The sequence below is a fragment of the Schistocerca gregaria genome, chromosome 7 (assembly GCF_023897955.1).
Source record: "Schistocerca gregaria isolate iqSchGreg1 chromosome 7, iqSchGreg1.2, whole genome shotgun sequence".
Classification (NCBI taxonomy): Eukaryota; Metazoa; Arthropoda; class Insecta; order Orthoptera; family Acrididae; genus Schistocerca; species Schistocerca gregaria.
Window position 1 is genome coordinate 95271636 of NC_064926.1, and position 21149 is coordinate 95292784.

General features: G+C 43.0%; 1 protein-coding gene across 2 annotated transcripts in view; it reads right to left on the bottom strand.

The window, feature by feature from the left end:
• Positions 1-1995: 1995 nt before the first annotated feature.
• The window catches only part of LOC126282181 (juvenile hormone esterase-like), a 159917-nt gene continuing 140763 nt past the window's right edge, over positions 1996-21149 (bottom strand). Inside the window, exons 11-12 of one of the 2 annotated variants that reach the window (XM_049981711.1) lie at positions 9908-10068; positions 1996-2381 (exon numbers count right to left, since the gene is read on the bottom strand). In XM_049981711.1, the coding sequence (XP_049837668.1) occupies positions 2284-2381; positions 9908-10068 (259 nt within the window). In that variant the 3' untranslated portion in view covers positions 1996-2283. The remainder of the gene's footprint in view (positions 2382-9907; positions 10069-21149) is intronic. The other variant, XM_049981710.1, reaches the window with a different exon arrangement.

Here is a 21149-nt window from a genome sequence, read left to right on the forward strand (position 1 = left end):
GCAATCTAATAAAATTCTCAATTTTTGATTGATTTATTACCCTCTTGCATTCATATTTAATATATTTAAATCCTGAAACATTTTTCAACATTAACATAAGATGCTGCATGTCCTGCTCAGACAACCCATTAGTATTGGTTTTGTAATATGACTTCTTTCCTTAGATTTCTCTGCAAAAGTGTTATCAGTAGCAGTCTCAGAGCATTTGCACATCCTAGTTTCAAAGTTCAAGGTAAGAATTAAGTTGAATGAGTGTTACTGATTTCAATAATTGTTCACTGAGAGATCTTTTCAATAAATCTACATTAAAATCACCAGCAACCAGCATTTATTGTTTTTTACTGTGACATGGGACAACAGAGATTCCATTTTTGTTTATGAAGAGCTTAAAGTGTACAGAAGGTGCTCTGTATATACTTACTATTATAAAGGACTTATTATGAAATACTACTTCTGTTGCACAAACTTCTAAGTGCTTCTCTGAGCAAAATTTAATAATATTTGTATTGTTGAAATCAAAACAGTTTCTGACATATATGGCAACACCTCCTTTCTCCACGTTTTCTGTAGAGAAGTAAGAGGCTAATGTGAATCCTGTAATGTTTAACATATATATTTATGAAATGCTGTCTAGTTATTCAGATGCATGTCACAGTAGAACATTTGTGACTATTTGAGCCATGAATGAATTTCTGTAAGAACTTCTGAGCAAATGTGCCCTGTTACCATTTGTGAAGGAACAGATATTAATTATAGTTCACTGTCTGCAGACCTGCCAGCAGACTTGAACAAAGAGGTTCATGAATGGCTACTCTTATCTCTGCCACAATGGTGCCCGTTGCATGGCAAACACTTTTGCACAATTTAACATCCCATCTCCCCACCCCTCCCCCTTTCCAAATACACACCAGCATCGTGGGTTTTTTTTTATGAGGAGAGGCATACCAAAAGTGTGGTATAGATTACCTCATTTATGATGACAGGTGAGCTGTTTCTGCAACAATGTTATGATCCACTATGTGAAATTAGAATTTTGCCATTTATTACAAAGGCTTTATTGCTGTATAGAACATGTAAAAATATACAATGCAATAATGACTTGAATCACCATTATAAATATACTCGAAACCCGAGTAAACTGTCAGAAGTATGTGAGTAGGCCATAAAAAATGGGTAGAAAAGAATATTTTTCTTAGTAAAAAATGATTTACTAAATGTGACCTGTTGATCCTAAGGATTTGTCTTTGAAGTCAAGGAATTCCCTGTATTAATTTGTAATAATGGCAGCCTTTGTGGAACTGGAGCAAACAGCCTCGCAGCAGTGGTACCACCGGTTCCTGTCACATCACAAAAGTTAAGCACTGTCGTGCTCGGCTAGCACGTGAACGGGTGACCTGCCGAGTCCACCGAGTGCTGTTGGCGAACGGGGTGCACTCGGACCTTGTGAGGCCAATCGAGTGGCTACTCGACTGAGAAGTTGTGGCTCCAGTCACAAAAACTGACAACGGGTGGGAGAGCGGTGTGCTGACCGAGTGCCCCTCTGTGTCCGCTTCCTGTGACACCTACCGGCTGTGGATGACACGGTGGTCGGTCGGTACCACTGGCCCTTCTGAGGCTACTTTGCATGAGGGGTTTACGAAAATGCCTTTCTCTGAAATACTTCAACACGTATATCGAGCTTTTTTACTGTCACGTGTAGGCTACTGATACTAACGTGACTTTATTATTCACTCGCGAAGGCAGAGTACGTTTATATTCAAACTATTCCTGCACTATTCTCCTAAAATGTAAAGATGGATTTTTATAATAGTTTTGAACCAACATTTTTTGACAAGTATTCCAAGTAAACTACAAATAATGGTACAGTTTGGTTATCCAGTTATTGTTATCTCATAGTTCACGACAAAATTTTTAATGCAGTTGAAAAGCACTATGAGGTACTGCCAACTGCAGTAGAGGACGTGTGGTTACAGGTGAGGGTTTGTCTTAAAGGAAATTCTTTATTTTTGTGCAAATATTTTTATTTATTGAATTATATTCTTACTTGTAGAATCAATACGAGTGTAACAAAATAGAATGATTATGGTAAATGAATACGAATTGTGGACCAGTCCACTGATGTTGGTGAAATTACATCACAGAGAAACAAGACGCACAAAGTGTAGTCCTTAAATGCAGTTTCACAGCACGGCAGTTAAGTACTGTGCCGCGAGAGGAGAGAATACTGTATCAGGGTTGAGTGAGGGGCGAGCCACCCCCCTGGCTGCGGGCAGGAGCAGCCGGCTAGGCGCCCCTCAGCGCGTTCTCCTGCAGCGGCAGCGAGTCCCAGAAGGCCATCCGCTCCGGCAGCAAGTTGTCCCGCATGCAGAACTTCAGCACTCCTGCACAGCAAACGGAACTTGTCACAACTTCAAAGAAGCTAAAGGAAAGACTTTCCAGAGCCAGCCTACGCAGGGGAGCGAGTTTCCTAGTTCAACTGCTGCTGGTCCCCGACCGACAGTGCGGGGTCTACGTCTACATCTACATCCACATAGATACTATGCAAATCACATTTAAGTGCCTGGCAGAGGGTTCATCGAACCACCTCCACAATTCTCTATTATTCCAATCTAGTTATTCAGAAAACATCGCTCTTGTGCAACGCAGCTAGCTCTTTATTCGCACGAAGTAATGGCCGCTATCGACAGGGGATCTCAAGTTGATTCCGTATTTCTAGATTTCCGGAAAGCTTTTGACACCGTTCCTCACAAGCGACTTCTAATCAAGCTGCGGAGCTATGGGGTATCGTCTCAGTTGTGCGACTGGATTCGTGATTTCCTGTCAGGAAGGTCGCAGTTCGTAGTAATAGACGGCAAATCATCGAGTAAAACTGAAGTGATATCAGGTGTTCCCCAGGGAAGCGTCCTGGGACCTCTACTGTTCCTGATCTATATAAATGACCTGGGTGACAATCTGAGCAGTTCTCTTAGACTGTTCGCAGATGATGCTGTAATTTACCGTCTAGTAAGGTCATCCGAAGACCAGTATCAGCTGCAAAGCGATTTAGAAAAGATTGCTGTATGGTGTGTCAGGTGGCAGTTGACGCTAAATAACGAAAAGTGTGAGATGATCCACATGAGTTCCAAAAGAACTCCGTTGGAATTCGATTACTCGATAAATAGTACAATTCTCAAGGCTGTCAATTCAACTAAGTACCTGGGTGTTAAAATTACGAACAACTTCAGTTGGAAGGACCACATAGATAATATTGTCGGAAAGGCGAGCCAAAGGTTGCGTTTCATTGGCAGGACACTTAGAAGATGCAACAAGTCCACTAAAGAGACAGCTTACACTACACTCGTTCGTCCTCTGTTAGAATATTGCTGCGCGGTGTGGGATCCTTACCAGGTGGGATTGACGGAGGACATCGAGAGGGTGCAAAGAAGGGCAGCTCGTTTTGTATTATCGCGTTATAGAGGAGAGAGTGTGGCAGATATGATACACGAGTTGGGATGGAAGTCATTACAGCATAGACGTTTTTCGTCGCGGCGAGAGCTTTTTACGAAATTTCAGTCACCAACTTTCTCTTCCGAATGCGAAAATATTTTGTTGAGCCCAACCTACATAGGTAGGAATGATCATCAAAATAAAATAAGAGAAATCAGAGCTCGAACAGAAAGGTTTAGGTGTTCGTTTTTCCCGCTCGCTGTTCGGGAGTGGAATAGTAGAGAGATAGTATGATTGTGGTTCGATGAACCCTCTGCCAAGCACTTAAATGTGAATTGCAGAGTAGTCATGTAGATGTAGATGTAGATGTAGTAGAGAGCGAAAGAACGAACACCTCTATCTTTGCGTGCGAGCTCTGATTTCCATTATTTTATCGTGGTGATCGTTTCCTATGTAGGTCGGCGTCAACAAAATATTTTCGCATTTGGAGGAGAAGGTTTGTGATTGGAATTTCGAGAGAAGATTCCGTCGCAACGAAAAATGCCTTTGTTTTAAAGATGTCCAAATCCTGCAGTATGTCAGTGACACTCTTTCCCATATTTCGCTATAATACAAAACGTCCTGTCCTTCTTTGAACTTTTTCGCTGTACTCCGTCAATGCTAGCTGGTAAGGACCCCACACCGCACAGCAGTGGTCTAAAAAGAGGACGGACAAGCGCAGTGTAGGCAGTCTCCTCAGTAGATCTGTTACATTTCGTAAGTGCCCCGCCAATAAAACGCAGTCTTTCGTTAGCATCCGCTACAACATTATCTGTGTGTTCTTCACAATTTAAGTTGATCGTAATTCTAATTCCTAGGTATTCAGTTGAATTTAAGGCATTTAGATTTTACATATTTATCGTGTAACGGATTACTTTTAGCACTCATGTGGATGACCTCACACTTTTCGTTATTTGCGGCCAACTGCCAATTTTCGCACCATTCAGATATCTTTTCGAAGTCGTTTTGCAATTTGATTTGATCTTCTGATAACTTTACTAGACGATAAACGACAGCGTCATGAGCAAACAATCTAAGATGGCTGCTCAGATTGTCTCCCAAATCGTTTATATAGATAAGGAACAGCAAAGGGCCTATAACACTATCTTTGGGAACCCCAGAAATCACTTCCGTCTTACTCGATGGATTTTCGTCAACTAGTACGAACTGTGACCTCTCTGACAGGAAATCACAAATCCACTCACTTAACTGAGACGATATTCCATAAGCACGCAGTTTCACTACAAGCCATTTGTGTGGGACAGTGTCAAAAGCCTTCCGGAAATCCAGAAATACGGAATCAGTCTGAAATCCCTTGTCAATAGCACTCAACATTTCATGCGAATAAAGAGCTAGTGGCGTTTCACAAGAACGATGTTTTCCGAATCCATGTTGACTGTGTGTCAATAGACGGTTTTCTTCGAAGTAATTCATAATATTCGAACACAATATATGTTCCAAAAATCCTGCTGCATATCGACGTTAATAATATGGGCCTGTAATTTAGCGGATTACTGTTAGTACCTTTCTTGAATATTGGTGTGGCCTGTGGACGTTTCCAGTCTTTGGGTACGAATCTTTCGTCGAGCGAACGGTTGTATATGATTGTTAAGTATGGAGCTAATGCATCGGCATATTATGAAAGGAACCTAATTGGTATACAGTCTGGACAAGAAGACTTGCTTTTATTAACTGATTTAAGTTGCTTAACTGCTCCGAGGATATTTACTTATGCTTTACTCATGTTGGCAGCTGCTCTGGATTAGAATTCTGGAATATTTACTTCGACTTGTGGAGGCATTTTTGAAGGCTGTGTTTAGTAATTCAGCTTTGGCAGCACTGTCTTCGATAGTGTCTGACACAGAATACGGCAGGGAGTCGATTACTGGCTCTCAGACGGCAGCCGCAGAGGTGGAGGGTTACGCCATGCTCAGTGCGCAAAATGGCGAACGTCCCTTGCAGTTGTCACACCTGGTCGACTGGAAACTTGACGACGAGCATGTCGGCCGTCACATTCTCGTGCAGTTCAACACCGGGGTACTGTCACAATCAAATGTCCTACAAATCTACGTGTAGCACGATTCGATCAGCTGGCCAAATGGACACCCAAACTGAGACCCCTTTCAAACTGCCTCAGGTGCTGATTAGGCAGTTCCGCAAATGTAAGCGTAAGTGGCATCGTTGTGTCTCTCTGTCATCAATCCACATTTGACACTGAACGCGCCTCTTACACACCGTACCAGGCACGGGAGCAACGCTGAAGATGAACAACACTAATGTACTCTGATGGCTGTTTACTCGCCAAGAGAATTGCAACTTTGATTCAAATGGTTCAAATGGTATGAGACTTAACTTTTGAGGTCATCAGTCCCCAAGAACTTAGAACTACTTAAGCCTAACTAACCTAAGGACATCACACACCCCCATGACCGAGGCACGATTCGAACCTGCGACCGTAGCGGTCGCGCGGCTCCAGACTGTAGCGCCTAGAACCACTTGGCGATCCCGGCCGGCCAATTGCAACTTTAATCACTTACGTACCTCCCCTCACCCCACAATCATCCCCCCCACCCCCCACCCCACGGTTCGTACATGTACGAAGTTACATTCACATCTGACCACATCTTCTGCGTAATAGTAGATAAATCAAATGCGACGATCCGATATGCATATCAAATACACCGTATTCAGGTTTTATTTTGACATTTTTACAAATTGTTTCTGTTTTGTATGTTTTTAGACATTCTGTCTTCGCGTCAACTCTTTTCGTTCATCTAAAATAGGGTGATACAAAAGTCTGGATGCACCCCTATCAGAGCCAAAAGGCATGAGGAATCATGATGGCGTGTAGTATGGTGTGTTTAATTGTGGCTATCTCGAAATCCACGCTCTTGGACTTGGGTTACGTTTTTCAAATGGGAAAGGGATCATGTGACACATCGTTTTCAGCCTCCTCTTTCTCAAGAATACACATGTGAAACCTGTTGTAAGATATGCTTATTTCTGTAGGAGTTATGACCTGTTAAATGGTTCAAATGGCTCTGAGCACTATGGGACTTAACATCTGAGGTCATCAGTCCCCTAGAACGTAGAACTACTTAAACCTAAATAACCTAAGGACATGACACACATCCATGCCCGAGGCAGGATTCGAACCTGCGACCGTAGTCGCGCGGTTCCAGACTGAAGCGCCTAGAACCGCTCGGCCACCCCGGCCGGCTATGACCCGTTAAAGTTTGAAATTGCAAGGAGGTGATAAATTGCGTTTATTATTGTAGGTGATCCACAATGGCACTTACACAGCAGAATGCACTGAAGTTGTGTTAATGAGTGGTGAAAAAAGTACCAAAGTAACTGCTGCTGACTTCAGTGCCCGGGATCCTTAGAGATTACATTTCGCATATGACAGCACCCAAGTTATTGGGCGAATTTCGTACAACAGGTTCTGTGGTGGGAAAGCCACCCACTGAACGTCCAAGAACAGCCATTAATGAGGAGACTGAAGCAGCAGTTGTGGCGTCGTTCCTGAAAAGACCACATAGCGGTACGTGCTGGTTACAAGCAATATACGGTGTCAGTCAGTGTTAAATCCTCCGTGTGTTGCACACACACACCAGTGGTACCCATGCAAGTTACAACTACAATATCGTCTCTCGGAGGATGGCCCTGACCAGAGCGTGCAGTTTGCAGATCGGGCTCTGGATTAGGTTAACATGGGTGCAGACCTCGTATGTAGCTGTTGTTCAGTGATGAAGGTAATTTTTATGTGCAATGTGGTCAGATGCAAACACCTCGTGGGTGGATCCCTGTGAAGGTGCTGTCGGTAAAAAAATAATGGTTTGGTGTGAGATTTGGGACACAGGAATCGTGGGCCGGTGTTTATTGACGGAACTTTGAAAATGAGGAGGTATCTTATCTTGCTCCGTGTGCTTCCAACACAGATGAATTAGCAGGGTGATTTCCAAACGTTCGTCCAACAGTACGGTACATCTCCCAACTATGCTACTGAGGTCAGTTCTGGATGAAGAGTTTGAAAGTCATTTGATAGTCCCCTGATCTTACACTTCTTGACTTTTACTTGTGGGGCATTTGACATCAGCTGTGCATGAGGTAAAAATCAATAACGTGGCCCATCTTTGTCGGCGTATTGAGGAGGCATGGGCCTCTGTTGACGCACAGATCCTGCTACATGTGCAGGAAGACTGGCAAAAAGAGACTCCAACTGTATGTTCAGCGCAATGGAGGTCACATTGAGCGTACGTTTTAATGCCTACTCTGACAAGTGACGTAAGCTTTAGCGGTCATAACTCCTGCACAAAAAAATATATCTTAAAAAGATTTCACACTTGTATTCCTTAGAAAAAGGCGGTTCAGAGAGTACTCTACTGCATTGGCTCCTTACTTAGCTTGCATTTATCGCGAATCTCTTGCTCAACGTAAAGTCCCGAGCGACTGGAAAAAAAGCGTAGGTGACGCCTGTATATAAGAAGGGTAGAAGGACGGATCCTCAAAATTACAGACCAATATCCTTAACATTGGTTTGTTGCAGGATTCTCGAATATATTCTCAGTTCGAATATAATGAATTTCCTAGAGAAAGAGAAGTTGCTGTTCATGCATCAGCACGGCTTTAGAATGCATCGCTCCTGCGCCCTTTTTTCACATGATATCTTGCGAACCATGGATGAAGGGTATCAGACAGATGACATATTCCTTGACTTCCGGAAAGCGTTTGAATCGGTGCCCCACTGCAACTCCTAACTAAGGTACGAGCATATGGTATTGGTTCCCAAATATGTGAGTGGCTCGAAGACTTCTTAAGTAATAGAATCCAGTACGTTGTTCTCGATGGTGAGTGTTCATCGGAGATGAGGGTATCATCTGGAGTGCCAGAGGGAAGTGTGGTAGGTCCACTGTTGTTTTCTATCTACATAAATGATCTTTTGGATAGGGTGGATAGCAATGTGCTGCTGTTTGCTGATGATGCTGTGGTGTACGGGAAGGTGACGTCTTTGAGTGACTGTAGGAGGATACAAGATGACTTGGACAGGATTTGTGACTGGTGTAAGGAATGGCAGCTAACTCTAAATATAGATAAATGATAAATTAATGCAGATGAATAAGAAAAAGAATCCTCTAATGTTTGAATACTCCATTAGTAGTGTAGCGCTTGACACAGTCACGTCGATTAAATATTTGGGCGTAACATTGCAGAGCGATATGAAATGGGACAAGCCTGTAATGGCAGTTGTGGGGAAGGCGGATAGTCGTCTTCGGTTCATTGGTAGAATTTTGGGAAGATGTGGTTCATCTGTAAAGGAGACCGCTCATAAAACACTAATACGACCTATTCTTGAGTACTGCTCGAGCGTTTGGGATCCCTATCAGCTCGGATTGAGGGAGGACATAGAAGCAATTCAGAGGCGGGCTTCTAGAATTGTTACTGGTAGGTTTGATCATCACGCGAGTGTTACGGAAATGCTTCAGGAACTCGGGTGGGAGTCTCTGGAGGAAAGGAGGCGTTCAGTTCGTGAATCGCTACTGAGGAAAATTTAGGAAACCAGAATTTGAGGCTGACTGCATTACAATTTTACTGTCGCCAACTCATATATCGCGGAAAGACCACAAAGATAAGATAAGAGAGATTAGGGCTCGTACAGAGAGAGGCATACAGGCAGTCATTTTTCCCTCGTTCTGTTTGGGAGTGAAACAGGGAGAGTAGATCCTCCGCCACGCAAAAAAAAAAAAAAAAAAAAAAAAAAAAAAAAAAAAAAAAAAAAAAAAAATAATCTGGTTCAAATGGCTCTGAGCACTATGGAACTCGACTGCTGTGGTCATTAGTGCCCTAGAACTTAGAACTACTTAAACCTAACTAACCTAAGGACATCACACACATCCATGCCCGTGGCAGGATTCGAACCTGCGACCGTAGCAGTCGCGCGGTTCCGGACTGAGCGCCTGAACCGCTAGACCACAGCGGCCGGCCCTCCGCCACGCACCGTATGGTGGATTGCGGAGTATGTATGTAGATGTAGATGCGCCTTATGAACCCCTTCCCTCCTGTAACACATAATCCAAACCCAATCTGGCGGATTGCGAGGTTTGAGAGATGGCCGCCGCTGTCGTCACAGCTCCTATAAGTTGCGCTACGAGCTACAGACACCCTCTACCTGACGCCATTGTGATTCCTCTCACAGTTTGTCTTCTGTAGGGGTGTATTCAGACTTTCACCTCACCGTGTCCATGATGTGCATGCACCCCGTGAGATTCGTTAGATTCTATCGTGATTCACTGAATCACGCTGAAAATTAGCCTTCGGCGTCATTTGGCATTGTATGAATGATAATTTGGTAAAAAGACGCTGTACTTCTGACGTCATTAGCTCCTGTACTGAGATAAGCTGCCCCAGCCGGACTCGGGCGGGTCCTCAGTGGGTGACGTACCGTCTTCTGCACTGCGACCGGCGCCCGTGGCCGCGGCTATCTGCAGGTAGGGCAAGGAGCTGGTGTCCGTGGTGCTGGGCCACCAAGCATCGTCCACAGTGCTGGCGCAACCGTCCTGCGACCTGCGGCGACGTCTCCACGACACCGGCGCAGTGGGTTGCCTGGAAGAGAGGTTTCCACTCTAATGGAGCTCCACAAAATGTAAGGTCAAGTAAAAAGGCAGGACTCTGTAGAAATCGTTAGATAACACAAAGCAGACATCTAGAACATGAGGTCGACAGACAGGGCAGAATCACTAGCCAGGAATGGCCGCAGGACAAATGCGAGGCTGCAGAAGCACGCATGACAAATGGAAAAATAGATGCCGCCACAAAAAAAGAAAAAAAAGTGGCCTTCGGAGAGTAGAGAAACAGCTGCATTGACATAAACTACTGGCCATTAAAATTGTTACACCAAGAAGAAATGCAGATGATAAACGGGTATTCATTGTACAAATATATTATACTACAACTGACATGTGATTACATTTACACGCAATTTCGGTGCACAGATCCTGAGAAATCAGTACCCAGAACAACCACCTCTGGCCTTAATAATGGCCTGGATACGCCTGGGCATTGAGTCAAACACAGCTTGGATGGCGTGTACAGGTACAGCTGCCCATGCAGCTTCAACACGATACCACAGTTCATCAAGAGTAGTGACTGGCGTATTGTGACAAGCCAGTTGCTCGGCCACCATTGTCCAGATGTTTTCAGTTGGTGAGAGATCAGGAGAATGTGCAGGCCAGGGCAGCAGTCGAACATTTTCTGTATCCAGAAAGGCCTGTACAGGACCTGCAACATGCGGTCGTGCATTATCCTACTGAAATGTAGGGTTTCACAGGAATCGAATGAAGGGTAGAGCCACAGGTCGTAACACATCTGAAATGTAACGTCCACTGTTCAAAGTGCCTTCAATGCGAACAAGAGGTGACCGAGATGTGTAACCAATGGCACCTCATACCATCACTCCGGGTGGTACGCCAGTATGGCGATGACGAATACAGGCTTGCAATGTCCGTTCACCGCGATCTCGCCAAACACGGATGCGACCATCATGGTAATGGAAACAGAACCTGGATTCATCAGAGAAAATGACGCTTTGCCATTCGAGCACCCACGTTCGTCGTTGAGTACACCATCGCAGGCGTTCCTGCCTGTGATGCAGTGTCAAGGGTAACCGGAGCCATGGTGTCCGAGCTGATAGTCCACGCTGCTGCAAACGTAGTCGAACTGTTCGTGCAGATGGTTGTTGTCTTGCAAACGTCCCCATCTGTTGACTCAGGGATGGAGACGTGGCTGCACGATCCGTTACAGCCATGCGGATAAGATGCCTGTCATCTCGACTGCTAGTGATACGAGGCCTTTGGGATCCAGCACGGCGTCCCGTGTTACCCTCCTGAACCCACGACTCCATATTCTGCTAATGGTCATTGGATCTCGGCCAACGAAAGCAGCAAGGCCGCGATACGATAAACTGCAATCGCTATAGGCTACAATCCGACCTTTATCAAAGTCGGAAACGTGATGGTACGCATTTCTCCCCCTTACACGAGGCATCACAACAACGTTTCACCAGGCAACGCCGGTCAACTGCTGTTTGTGTATGAGAAATCGGTTGGAAAATTTCCTCATGTCAGCACTTTATAGGTGTCGCCACCGGCGCCATCCTTGTGTGAATGATCTGATAAGCTAATTATTTGCATATCACAGCATCTTTTTCCTGCTGGTTAAACTTCATGTCTGTAGCACATCATCTTCGTGGTGTAGCAATTTTAATGGCCAGTAGTGTACAAAGCTGAAATGACAAGCCAGTACTAAGCAATGGAGGAATTTATAGAAGAGCTAAGAATGGAAATGAGCTTGAAGATGACGTTACAGAAAGATAAGAAGAAGTAAATGAAGGTGAGATAGGAGGTATGGTACTGCAAGAAGAATCTAGCAGAGTTGTCAAAGATCTAAGTAGAAATAAGGCCCCTGGAGTAAGTGGCATTCCCTCAGAATTACGGAATCACTGCGAGAGCCAGCCGTACCACAATTATTTCACTTGTTGTTTAAGATACGTGAGACAAGCCTTGCTTGTACTGGATGGGCATAACAAATACACCAAAACTGTAGGGGCAATTCAGCTGGCTCCTGATTATGGTGTAATCAAGTTATTATTTCCTATGCACACGACTCATAATCTACAGCCGCTGGACAGATCGTTGTTTAAAACACTAAAAAACGGCTGCAATGAAGAGTCATTTTCGTGAGCGCTTTATCTTCTACCAGTATATAATAACAGTAATCAAGAAAAATGCAAAACGACCTAAACCAGTATCAAGTCCTTACAGGAAGGAGACAGAAGCAAACAAAACGGAAATAAGAAGAAGAAACCTCTGCACAACTTGTGAAAAAAAGACAAACAGATGGAAACTTTAACAAGAATAAAAAATAAAGGAGAGAGTGAATTGGTTTTGTCAACTGTGTGAGGAAGATGAAGAAGAAGACGTGATTCCGTGTATGAAACGTAATGGTTGGATTTGTGACTTACGTGCTGGTGTGGGAAATAAAATTAAGAATATTTCTGTGATATCCGTGTTCAAACCAACTGATTTTCGATATGCCAATTTAAACAATTTAATTAATAAAAACGTATAATCCGACTCCCGATTTTGAAATCCTACTGAGCCGAGCCTGCCTGAGCAATTTGTCAATGCTTCCAGACGACTAACCCGGTGCACGTCCACCCTTAGCCGTGGCAGGCTGTTATCTAACGGCTTCTAGGAGCAACAAAAATCTAGTTTTCAATACTTCTTATATTTACTGATTGGACTTGAATACTCAAGATGTTCTCATAATGTCCTCATTAAGAGGTACATTCTTACGTTAAATGTACAACAGACTAAAACAAGTACTGCAGATAGAAGCGGTGTACAGGCTTCGCGGCAGCCTAAGTCACTGCGTGCAAATAAATACTCCTGTTATAATAGTATAATAACCGAGAATAGGAGCAGCGCTTAGTGATTTCCAAATCTTATGAAATCGTTGTGGCCTTATTGTTATAACAGAATTAGCATTCGCCTACGGCTTCGTTTTAAGTACGTTTACGGCGGTAATGGCGGACTCACGTCTTATCGCCAGCAGCGAATCAGTGCACAAAATCGCTACGATTTAAGTTCACACATTGCTAAGAAATTCGTTATCACCGCTGCAAAGCATTCAACAAATGATGTATTCATTTTGCACAAACATTTTCTTTTTCCTGTCTACGGCATTAAACAATTTCACGGTACCTCTTTAATAGCCGCTGTCGCAATATTACATTATGCCCCTGTATTGGAATTAATGTAATGTTCCTGCATATAATACTTGCGTCAATTGCATTTATAAAAACAAAACTAAAAATGCAAAAAAATGTAATATTTCCTTGTTAAGCATGTTAATGAGCTACGACCAAAGAAATTTGTTATGTCTAATGTCTGAGATGATGCAGAAGCCAGAGAAGGACAGTTGAAGTGAGAGTTGTCAGTGGAAGAAAATAACAGCCTTGTTAATGTATTGTGTATTTTAACAGAATTTTCAAAACTCACTACTGCTGACAATTCTAAGTTTTGTGCAACTTCCTAAAACACAAATGAAAGATAATTACTTCTGGCTACAAATGTGAGAATTGCTTATTGTAGAACTGTTATGTCGGCACGCTATCGTACATTAGGGCTGTTTTATGAAATACATGCGTAGCTAAAATTTATAAAATTTCGTTCTCTGAGCACATACAAGAAACTTTCTAAAGGAAAAATCCCTCCTATATGGGGTTCAAATGGTTCTGAGCACTATGGGACTCAACTACTGTGGTCATCAGTCCCCTAGAACTTAGAACTACTTAAACCTAACTAACCTAAGGACATCACACACATCCATGCCCGAGGCAGGATTCGAACCTGCGACCGTAGCAGTCGCACGGTTCCGGACTGCGCGCCTAGAACCGCGAGACCACCGCGACCGGCCCTCCTATATTCTGATTTGTGATCCTACGGGACTGTTTCTTTTTTTTCAGGCCATTGACAATTGTTATCTGGAGAAAGTTTTGTGCACAACAGATAAATCGAAGTAACAGCTGTTATTCTTTCCATATTGGATTTCATAGTGTCGAAGAAACAATGTTGGAAAGCGCTTTGACGTTTACAAAAACTTCTATGCAGCTAGTAGTAAGGCGTGAAAGGCGTTGCTAAATAAAGGTAAGATCGTTGAACTTGTGCAAAACAAAGCTGTCACACACACCATATTCCAAAACCAACAAACAGGTTGAAGTATTGTGCTGAGTTGTTATTAATGACCCAAAAACTTAGTAAAAGCTTGCAATAATCATTAACGCACATTAATATATTTTAGTCCTTCAAGTCACTAGAGGCGCTGAATTCCACACTGATTTTCTGGTGGAAATGTATATGAGATAAATGTGTTGTAACTTTCCCATCTAGGCGGAAGGAAGTTTCTGTGCTGGAAGAACAATATTAGCAGTTAGGGTACGGTGGCCGAATTAGGCACGAACAAACTTCTGAAAATCGCTGTATGGTCAAAGTGGCAAATAATAATTGTACGAGACACGGCAGGATTTATCTGGAACAAATGCTTTAGAAAAGGCGTATGTATCGAAAAACTGTATCAGTAAGCAGAGTTGTCAATCGTCTGACGACGTACCTGTGGAAGATTAGTTTGGGACGAACAACAGAATTTTAAGTTTAGTGCAAAGGAGTGAGCTTTAGCAGATGTGCTTTTAAACACATGCATGCTTAACAGAGAGAAGGAATGAATTGTCACGTGGAGTCATTGCGTTGCTGGTACGAGCAGAAGAAGTGTAAGAGGATAATATTCTCAGTATTAACACCCAATTTAGAGATAGAATATTTGAACGACTGCACAGAGTAAATAACTGAGAGTTCGCTTTGGCTGATTATACGTTAACACAGGATATTTTAATGACACAACACCAGTTCGAATATTAGTAAATAATGAGAAAAACGCGGACGAAATAACTATCCGTGATTTCATCTGTCTAGTTTTGGGAGATCCTTCACGTGGTCATTTTCAAAAGAAGTACCGTCAAGTTTTAATATGACCACCAATTTCTTACTGCTTCAAACCTTTAGAGCAACGCGTAAAAACTCAACAAATGGACATCATTTACGCTAGCGCCATCTCTGTGTAAAGCCCAGAATTTTTAGTTTTGTGCGTGCACACCCATACACTGGAAGCCACCTTGCGGTGTGTTTCGGAGGATACAGTGGAACCATTTCCCTCCCCTCCTTCACTGTTTCGTCCGATAATGTTGCGTGAGAGCGAATGTCTGTAAAACCTGTATGAGTTTATTATCTCGTCTCATCATTTCGGAAGACTGTGTAGGAGCCGGCCGCGGTGGTCTCGCGGTTCTAGGCGCGCAGTCCGGAACCGTGCGACTGCTACGGTCGCAGGTTCGAATCCTGCCTCGGGCATGGATGTGTGTGATGTCCTTAGGTTAGTTAGGTTTAAGTAGTTCTAAGTTCTAGGGGACTAATGACCACAGCAGTTGAGTCCCATAGTGCTCAGAGCCATTTGAACCATTTTTGAACTGTGTAGGAGGAAATAAAATATTTCCTTGCTCTTCTTGACACGTATACTTTCAGAAGTTTAACAATAAACCCCTCGACAATGCGAAACACCTCTCTTGTGGCGTGTGCCAGTGGAACCTTACAGAATGAACCCGCTGAGAGACATACCGCATTTCTTTCTGTCTCCTCTATCTCTCCTATTGATCCAACCTGGTATGGGTCCTAGACTCACGAGTAATACTCACGAAGGGTCGATCGAGTGTTCTGTAAGCCTCTTCCTTCATGAGTGAATTGTTGTTGTTGTTGTGGTCTTCAGTCCTGAGACTGGTTTGATGCAGCTCTCCATGCTACCCTATCATGTGCAAGCTTCTTCATCTCCCAGTACCTACTGCAACCTACATGCTTCTGAATCTGCTTAGTGTAGTCATCTGTTGGTCTCCCTCTACGATTTTTATCCTCCACGCTGCCCTCCAATACGAAATTGGTGATCCATTCATGCCTCAGAACATGTCCTACCAACCGATCCCTTCTTCTGGTCAAGTTGTGCCACAAACTTCTCTTCTCCCCAATTCGATTCAATACTTCCTCATTAGTTATGTGATCTACCCATTTAATCTTCAGCATGATTCTGTAGCACCACATTTCGAAAGCTTCTATTCTCTTCTTGTCCAAACTATTTGTCGTCCATGATTTACTTCCATACATAGTTACACTCCATACAAATACTTTCAGAAATGACTTCCTGACACTTAAATCTATACTCGATGTTAACAAATTTCTCTTCTTCAGAAACGCTTTCCTTGCCATTGCCAGTCTACATTTTATATCCTCTCTACTTCGAGCATCATCAGTTATTTTGCTCCCCAAATAGCAAAACTCCTTTACTACTTTAAGTGTCTCACTTTCTAATCTAATTCCCTCTGCATCACCTGACTTAATTCGACTACATTCCATTATCCTCGTTTTGCTTTTGTTGATGGTCATCTTATATCCTACTTTCAAGACACTATCCATTCCGTTCAACTGCTCTTCCAAGTCCTTTGCTGTCTCTGACAGAATTACGATGTCATCAGCGAACCTCAAAGTTTTTATTTCTTCTCCATGGACTTTAATACCTACTCCGAATTTTTCTTTTGTTTCCTTCACTGCTTGCTCAATATACAGATTGAATAACGTCGGGGAGAAACTACAGCCCTGTCTCACTCCCTTCCCAACCACTGCTTCCCTTTCATGTCCCTCGACTCTTATAACTTCCATCTGGTTTCTGTACAAATTGTAAATAGCCTTTCGCTCTCTGTATTTTACCCCTGCCACCTTCAGTATTTGAAAGAGAGTATTCCAGTCAACAGTGTCAAAAGCTTTCTCTAAGTCTACAAATGCTAGAAGCGTAGGTTTGCCCTTCCTTAATCTAGCTTCTAAGATAAATCGTAGGGTCAGTATTGCCTCACGTGTTCCAACATTCCTACGGAATCCAAACTGACCTTCCCCGAGGTCGGCTTCTACTAGTTTTTCCATTCGTCTGTAAAGAATTCGTGTTAGTATTTTGCAGCTGTGACTTATTAAACTGATTGTTCGGTAATGTTCACATCTGTCAACACCTGGTTTCTTTGGTATTGGAATTATTATATTCTTCTTGAAGTCTGAGGGTATTTCGCCTGTCTCATACATCTTGCTCACCAGATGGTAGAGTTTTGTCAGGACTGGCTCTCCCAAGACCGTCAGTAGTTCCAATGGGGCCTTGTTTCGACTCAGGTCTTTCAGTGCTCTGTCAAACTATTCACGCAATATTTTATCTCCCATTTCATCTTCATCTACATCCTCTTCCATTTCCATAATATTGTCCTCAAGTACATCGCCCTTGTATAGACCCTCTATATACTCCTTCGACCTTCCTGCTTTCCCTTCTTTGGTTAGAACTGGGTTTCCGTCTGAGCTCTTAATATACATACAAGTGGTCCCCTTTTCTCCAAAGGTCTCTTTAATTTTCCTGTAGGCAGTATCTATCTTACCCCTCATGAGATAAGCCTCTACATCCTTACATTTGTCCTCTAGCCATCCCTGCTTAGCCACTTTGCACTTCCTGTCGATGTCATTTTTGAGACGTTTGCATTCCTTTTTGCCTGCTACATTTACTGCATCAATTAAACTCAATATTTCTTCTGTTACCCAAGGATTTCTACTAGCCCTCGTCTTTTTACCTACTTGATCCTCTGCTGCCTTCACTACTTCTTCCCTCAAAGCTACCCATTCTTCTTCTATTGTATTTCTTTCCCCCATTCCTGTCAATTGCTACCTTATGCTGTCCTTGAAACTCCGTACAACCTCTCGTTCTTTTCGGTTATCCAAGTCCCATCTCCTTAAATTCCCACCTTTTTGCAGTTTCTTCAGTTTTAATCTACAGGTCATAACCAACAGATTGTGGTCTGAGTCCACATATGCCCCTGGAAATGTCTTACAATTTAAAACCTGGTTCCTAAATCTCTGTCGTACCATTATATAATCTATCTGAAACCTGTCAGTATCTCCAGGCTTCTTCCATGTATACAGCCTTCTTTTATGATTCTTGAACCAATGTTAGCAATGATTAAGTTGTGCTCTGTGCAAAATTCTACCAGGCGGCTTCCTCTTTCATTTCTTTGCCCCAGTCCATATTTCACTTACTACGTTTCCTTCTCTCTCTTTTCCTACTGCCGAATTCCAGTCACCCATGACTATTAAATTTTCGTCACCCTTCACTATCTGAATAATTTCATTTATTTGATCATACATTTGTTCAATTTCTTCGTTATCTGCAGAGCTAGTTGGCATATAAACTTCTACTACTGTAGTAGGTGTGGGCTTCGTATCTATCTTGGCCACAATAATGCGTTCACTATGCTGTTTGTAGTAGCTTACCAGTACTCCTTTTTTTTTTTATTCATGGTTAAACCTACTCCTGCAATACCCCTATTTGATTTTGTATTTATAACCTTGTATTCACCTGAGCAGAAGTCTTGTTCCTCCTGCCACCGAACTTCACTAATTTTCGCTATATCTAACTTTAACCTATCCATTTCCCTTTTTTAAATTTTCTAACCTACCTGCTCGATTAAGGGATCTGACATTCCACGCTCCGATCCCTAGAACGCCAGTTTTCTTTCTCCTGATAACGACATCCTCTTGAGTAGTCCCCGCCCGGAGATCCGAATGGGGGACTATTTTACCTCCGGAATGTTTTACCCAAGAGGACGCCATCATCATTTAATCATACAGTAAAGCTGCATGCCCTCGGGAAAAATTACGGCTGTAGTTTCCCCTTGCTTTCAGCCGTTCGCAGTACCAGCACAGCAAGGCTGTTTTGGTTATTGTTACAAGGCCAGATCAGTCAATCATCCAGACTGTTGCCCCTGCAACTACTGAAAAGGCTGCTTCCCCTCTTCAGGAACCACACGTTTGTCTGGCCTCTCAACAGATACCCCTCCGTTGTGGTTGCACCTACGGTACGGCTATCTGTATCGCTGAGGCACGCAAGCCTCCCCACCAACGGCAAGGGACATGGTTCATGGGGGGGATGAGTGAATTACATTTCCTTAATATGAATTCCAACCTGGCACCTACTTTTCCTAGAAACAGTTTTATGCTTTTGTTCAACATTGCATCGCCAAGGACTGGATATTTCACGGTGGCTATTGTTTCCAATGCGTAATCTGATAGTATGGATCTCTTCGCCTGTTTATACGCCACGTATTACAGTTATTTACGTTCACCAGCCAACTGGCAGCCCCTGCGCCAGCCGTCGGTCTCTGCAGGCTTCCCCCGTTTCGCGCGTCTTCTGACGGTGCAACTTCTCCGAGACGAGTCAGCCCCCGCCAACAATTTTACAACATACACTACATATCATTTTTGAGAACCTTCTGCATTAATTACTCGTTACTCGTCGAAAACCGGATATTTTCTTTATCAGTTTACTTTCGGGAAATATCCGCATTTCCTCTTCTCTATCTGTTTGTATTAACTTTTTTCCTGACGACGGTTCTCATTTTCCACAGAGTCAAAACACCCGTCTAGTCAAACACATTCTCTCCTGTGTATTCTAATAAGGGATCATATCCGCTCGGATATCCGTGCGTGTCAAAGCACCGACTCCGGCACAAGGATTTCGGCCGGTCTGCTGGCCAGCCTGGACTTGGTTTTTAGGATTGAATACAGGACTGGTTCCCTTAGTCCCATCTGAGTTACACGATTCGCAAACATTTACAAAACATTCGTTCACTTTCAAATGAAGAGCACTTTGTGCAGACTGTTAGGCTACACATATTCTGTTCTGGAGGGCAGGGGGTGGGGGGTGGAGGAAGGGGTAACAAGGTGGCGACAGTAAGGTCATCCGGCCACTCTTTAAATTAATAATGTCTAATCCGTTCTACTTCCAAACTGTGCCGACACCGAGACGATGTGGGACAATGGCACAAGAAGAAGATGAGAACTAATAACTATTAATGTATTCTAGGGTCCGATTTCGAGTTCATCGACCACCTTGTATATGCTCTGCTCCTTTACTGAATGCACTTTGCTCACGACATCCGTGTAACTTAGCACCTCAAATCTTGCTTCATGGGAATTGCTATTCAATCATTCACAGACATTTTTACCATCTACGTCTTCACAACAAGAAATTTGTGTCTTAAGCGAAAACATTCTTTCTAATTATAAGATTAAATGTTTTATTCTTTTCATATATTTCCGAACTATAAATCGATAATCTGCAACTCCGATTCCTCACAACTGGGTAATCGAAAGTTTGCTGTTGTATACAGTAATGGTCGCATAACACTCCGTTGGGTTACCACTTTTATATCAGTCGATTTCGGCTCGTTTAAGCATAGTGTTCTGTTCACTTGTACTATAAATTCTCATACTGACGCTACGTTACAGTACAGCAAAACTATTTCTGCTAACACACATTTTTATATAGTTGTTGGCATTGTTATACTCCAATACGCTGCTGAAAATAAAAATAATAATAATATTCAGAACATTACTTTAAAAATTTTCATATAGTGTAAATTTGAAACAACAGACAGTTTCCAGTAACCCATTCTTCTTAGAAAAGCACTCTGTCTTCAGGCCACAAGTGGCCCATCGGGACCATCCGACCGCCGTGTCATCCTCAGTTGTGCCGCAGGGGAGTGTCATAGGACCGTTGCTATTCACAATATACATAAATAACCTTGTGGATGACATCGGAAGTTCACTGAGGCTTTTTGCAGATGATGCTGTGGTGTATCGAGAGGTTGTAACAACGGAAAATTGTACTGAAATACAGGAGGATCTGCAGCGAATTGACGCATGGCGCAGGGAATGGCAATTGAATCTCAATGCAGACAAGTGTAATATGCTGTGAATACATAGAAAGATAGATCCCTCATCATTTAGCTACAAAATAGCAGGTCAGCAACTGGAAGCAGTCAATTCTATAAATTATCTTGGAGTACGCATTAGGAGTGATTTAAAATGGAATGATCATATAAAGTTGATCGTCGTAAAAGCAGATGCCAGACTGAGATTCATTGGAAGAATCCTAAGGAAATGCAATCCGAAAACAAAGGAAGTAGGTTACAGTACGCTTGTTCGCCCACTGCTTGAATACTG